General features: G+C 46.4%; 1 protein-coding gene across 1 annotated transcript; it reads right to left on the bottom strand.

The window, feature by feature from the left end:
* Positions 1-3,411: 3,411 nt before the first annotated feature.
* On the bottom strand, positions 3,412-4,492 carry G0S2 (G0/G1 switch 2). Its single transcript, XM_017888320.1, has 2 exons — positions 4,261-4,492; positions 3,412-4,149 (listed from the first exon to the last, which is right to left on the bottom strand). The coding sequence occupies exon 2, from the start codon at positions 4,115-4,117 to the stop codon at positions 3,806-3,808; it is 312 nt and encodes a 103-aa protein (XP_017743809.1). The 5' UTR covers positions 4,118-4,149; positions 4,261-4,492; the 3' UTR covers positions 3,412-3,805.
* Between the last annotated feature and the right edge of the window lie 299 nt (positions 4,493-4,791).

Below are 4,791 nucleotides of genomic sequence, written 5' to 3' on the forward strand. Positions count from 1 at the left end.
AAATAAATAAATGAATGAATATAAATATAAATATATATATATATTTGCTGATCTTATAAAAGTATAGAGTAGATCAGTGTGGTTAACAGAGACTTGGGAGGAGATGGGGGAGAGGAGGATGAGGAGAGGTTGGTCAAGGAGTACAAAGTTTCAGTTAGATAGGGGGAAGAGTTCTAGAGTTCTTTTCCACAGTAGGGTGACTATGGTTAGCAGTAAGGTATTGTATATTACAAAATAGCTAGAAGAGAAGCTTTTGAATGTTCTTACTACAAAGAAATGATAAATGCATGAGGTGATGGCTATGCTAAATACCTTGATTTGATCATTATATAATGTGTGGAAGCATCAAATTGTACTCAAATATATACAATTATAATGTATCAATTAAAATTTTAAAAAAACTCTAGGTCTTTTTCACATGATCTGCTGCTAGAATATGTCTTTCAAATTCTGTGGTCATGCAATTGGGTTTTGAACCTGAATTCTGTATTGTATCTTTTCCCTATTCAGTTTCAGTTGGTTTTTCTTTGGTGCATGGTTCCAGCCTATTGAGTTGTTTTGAGTTCTGACTGTGCTGTCTCAGCTCTGTGTCACCAACAGAACTGATAAGTATAACTTCCGTTACCTCTCCTAGGTTGTTGGTAAAATTACCAAGCAGAATAGGACAAAAGACAATTTTTGTTCCTGTGTTGGGGGAGGAACATGTTTGATCGTAACCAGACATAGCCTGTGAGACTACCTCATAACTTTGATTCTGAAATTATTAAGCAAACTCTTTTTCCTAACTTTCCTCTAACCCAGAATTTTTCAACTTCTGCTCCATTCACATTTTGGAATGGAGAATTCTTTGTGTTGGCGGCTGTCCTGTACATTAGAAGATGTTTAATAGCCCCCTGACTTCTACCCTCTAGATGCCTGCAGTACTGCCCCCTCCCCTCACCCAGACACCAGAAATGTCTTAAGACTGTCAAACGTTCTCTGGGGGGACAAAATTGCTTCTCCTTTCATTTACAAGCACTGCTCTAGCCTCATAAATGATTAATTAAACAATCAAGTATTTATTAAGAACCTACTATTTGCCTAGGACCTAAAGATTTTTGTGAACACTGAAGACATGATCCTTTACTTCAAGAAGATTGTACTATAAGAGACATGACCAAGCCCATAGAACAACTGGGAGAAAAAAAGTCTATTACTGAGTGATGCAGTATGAGACTCAGGCTGTATGACCTATGAGAACTCAGAGAATTGAGGAGACCAGTGACAACAGAGATTTCAATAGCTCGGATTTGATTGGGTTGGGTAATTTTTAATTAATATATTTTAATATAAACAGGCATGGGGAATTTCCTTCTACACAAATGTATAGGCATACTTATATATTTAGGCAACTTTATTTTTTTTAAATATAGGCAAACTTTCAAAGCATAGGCATTACTTTCTAAATAAAAAAATCATGTAATCCCAGCACTTTGGGAGGCTGAGGAAGGCGCAGATCATGAGGTCAGGAGATTGAGACCATCCTGGCCAACATGGTGAAACCCCATCTCTACTAAAATACAAAAAATTAGCTGGGCATGGTGGTGTACATCTGTAGTCCCAGCTACTTGGGAGGCTGAGGCAGTGGAATCTGTTGAACCAAGGAGGTGGAGGTTGCAGTGAGCCGAGATTGTGCTACTGCACTCCAGCCTGGTGATGGAGCAAGACTCCATCTCAAAAAAATAAAAATAAAAATAAAAAAACCATCAGAGCACACAGTTTTACATGTAGTTTGACAATGGGCAAAACACCTGTATTTGAAATCATACCTCCCTTGGAGAATTTGAGGTATGTAGTTTCAGAAGATGTGGAGGTAGTGGGTGGGAGGACATTCAGGTTGGAAGAGTAAGGTAAACAAAGGTGCAGAAAACCAGAAGGGAACAGGAAGGGACCGGGGTTCATGCTAGGCAGCCTGACAAATCAGGCAAGAGGGCCGGCTGAGATGGAAGCATATCACAGAGGCACTGAAACCTGGCATAAGAGTTTTGGTCTCAGATGTTTTTGAGTTCAGGAGCAGCAGAATGAAAGATATGAAAGGAAGACAGTCTGACAACGGATAGTTTAGGGTGAAGGTGCTAGAGGGTGCGGGGGATGGTTTGAGCAGTTGAGAGCCAGACAAGGTGGTAGCTGAATGGGCAAAGGAATAATTAATAAAAGAGGCATTTTGGAAGACCAGCAGGAAGGATAAAATTGAGTCCGTTCCTAGGAAGTTTCTTGGACATTGAAAGTGAGGCTCTGCCTTGGTATAGGGCTGAGTTTCCCATTTTGGAAACTGGGAGAGCCATGGTGCCATTGACATTCTTCTTTTCCTTTAAAACTCCAAATATGTTTCTTTTTCTTGATTAATCTTACCACATTCTGATTGCTTTTTTCCTTTGGGAGTGATAAGAATAGATTTCAGAGAGAGATGGTTTTTGATCAGGGCCAGGAACACTGGGTAGGAGTTGAGTTGGCAGAAATGAAATGGAGATGTGTGTAGGGCACTGGATGAAGGAGAGAGTCTGAGCAGAGGCAATGGTGTGAGCCAGTGATATGTTTGGCAAAAATGCATAGCTGTTGATGGAAGGAGTAAAGTCCCGATTAGGACTGGTGACATGAAAAATATGAGAAGACTAGCATCAAGGCCATGCCTCGGACTCCTGGCTACCTCTTTAAAGTTTAAAATTTATTTTGCTGAGCCCTATAGAGTCACCAAATTGGCTATTACTACAGATGAAGCTCTACACTGGAGGAGGAGGACTCAGATCTGTAACAACCAGTTTTTTTTTCTCTCTCTCTTTCTAGCCCAGAGTTTCTTACTATGATCTGGGTGCTTGGGGAGGAAGGCTGGGTAGAGCTAGACTCATCATCTGCTTTGGTGTTCTTGGGAGCTTATCTCTTTTCCTGCCAGGTAGCTAGTTTTTCCTTTCTTTCCTGTCCTTCACCTCCAGACCTCCCTCGTTTCTTTTCTTCCCTTCTCTCTCTGTCTCTCTCTCTAAAATACAGTTGGGAAGAAAAAGTTATCAGCCATGGGAACCTCTGGTGCACAGGTGTGAGGATCAAAGAGCTTTTCTGCCTTAGAATTAATCAGTTACCTCCCACTCACTCTAGCTCAGAAGTTGATCTACCTTCTCATCTTAAAATGCTAAATTTCATGGAAGTTATAAAAGTTTCTCTCTTCCCACCCCTAACAAGAAGGAAAAACGAGTCCTCAACAGACTTACCTGCATGTAGTAGCTTATTACACAGTTCCTAGGTGTGAAGCAAGTGCCTGACCTTCAGGAAGCTGTTCCCGCTGCAGTGCTCAGGTAAGACACCATCACCGTCACCCACCTGGCTAACCTTCCCTGCTGCCCACCCCAGGACACCACACCTCTCAGGAATTAGATGAGATATGGTATAAAAAGTTTTTTATTTCAAAATGCAAAATGGTGGTCATTGTAATAATTAATAATAATAATATAAAAAGCATTTATCCTTTCTAGTGCAAAATGGTAGACGCATTTAGATAATTCACACAGTATTGGATGCGTCATGACAATGCAGTGCTGCACAGCAGCAAAACTCAATCCCAAACTCCTTTTGGTGGATGCTCATGGTAGGTCAGTTCTAGATGTCAGCAGTTTCTCTGAAGTTAAGTCCAGATAAAAAACAGCACATGCTCCTGCACTCTCCCAGCGGAGTCAGGCTCCTGTGCGCGCGACCCCTCTGTCTCTCCCTTCCTCTTTCCGTCTGTTTGTCTCTGTCTGCTGCCTCTCCCTCCCACTCCGCTGGTCTCCCACAGTTCCTACGAGGCGTGCGGCCGGTTGGAGAGGGCCCTGCCACCGAGGACGATGTCCTGCTGCTTGCCTTTCTCCTGCAGGGCTTGCTTCTGGAGAGCCTGTCGCTCCAGGGCGGCCTGCAGCTCCGCCACGGCTGCCTCCTGGTCCCGAAGACGGCTGGCAGCCGTGAAGGGGCTGCACACAGTCTCCATCAGGCCGAGCACCACGCCGAAGAGGGCCAGCACGCTGCCCAGCACGTACAGCTTCACCATCTTCCCCTTGCGCTTCTGGGCCATCATCTCCCTTGCCAGGGGGATCAGCTCCTGGACCGTTTCCATCTCGGCTCTGGGCTCTCGGAGGCGGGAGTGACCTGCAGGAGGAGCAGCAGGAGAGGGGACTTCAGCCACCGAAGAACGGCTGCAGCCTCCCGCCACCCCGCACCCAGCTTTTCTTGGGGAGGGCTCATAGAAAGGGGGACCACCTTAGTGGCAGGGCGCGACCAAGAGGCAGCGCGAGCTGCAGTTGGCGGCGGTCAGCGTGTCCGTCGATCCGACTGGCCTCGGCGTTCTCCTCCGCTCGGCAGCTGCAACTCTTCCAGTTGGAGACTCCGCCGCTGGCACCGCTTTAGCGTCCGGAGGCCGCTTATATATTTTCTCCGAGACACGCCTCCTGGGCTCCCGGGCCCAGACTGGCTCGGCCAGAGCCCTGGGAACGCGGAGGGGGAGGAAGAAGAGGAGGGGGAAAGGAGGGGGTGGAACCCCGCTGGGACCTGGCAGGAGGTGGCCACGCGCTGCGCACGCTCCGACTGTGTGAGCTAGGGGACCCGGCACGCGCGGGGTCATCGGCAGCGGGGCACGCGGAAGGGCCAGTGTGCACGCAAAAATCCCACTCTAGGCTAGCGCAGGGGAGGACCCGGAGCCCAGGGAGGTGTCCGCGGACATTTCTGACATGACCGCACCTTCTTACTGGTGTCAGTGGGTGCAAGCTTCCCTCATCCAGGACAACCTGACAT

This window comes from Rhinopithecus bieti, unplaced genomic scaffold (assembly GCF_001698545.2).
Source record: "Rhinopithecus bieti isolate Rb0 unplaced genomic scaffold, ASM169854v2 scaffold_15813, whole genome shotgun sequence".
In the NCBI taxonomy this organism is placed as follows: domain Eukaryota; kingdom Metazoa; phylum Chordata; class Mammalia; order Primates; family Cercopithecidae; genus Rhinopithecus; species Rhinopithecus bieti.

Excerpts from the sequence above, each read along its gene's own strand:
- G0S2 (XM_017888320.1), bottom strand. The coding sequence starts at position 4,117 with ATGGAAACGGTCCAGGAGCTGATCCCCCTGGCAAGGGAGATGATGGCC.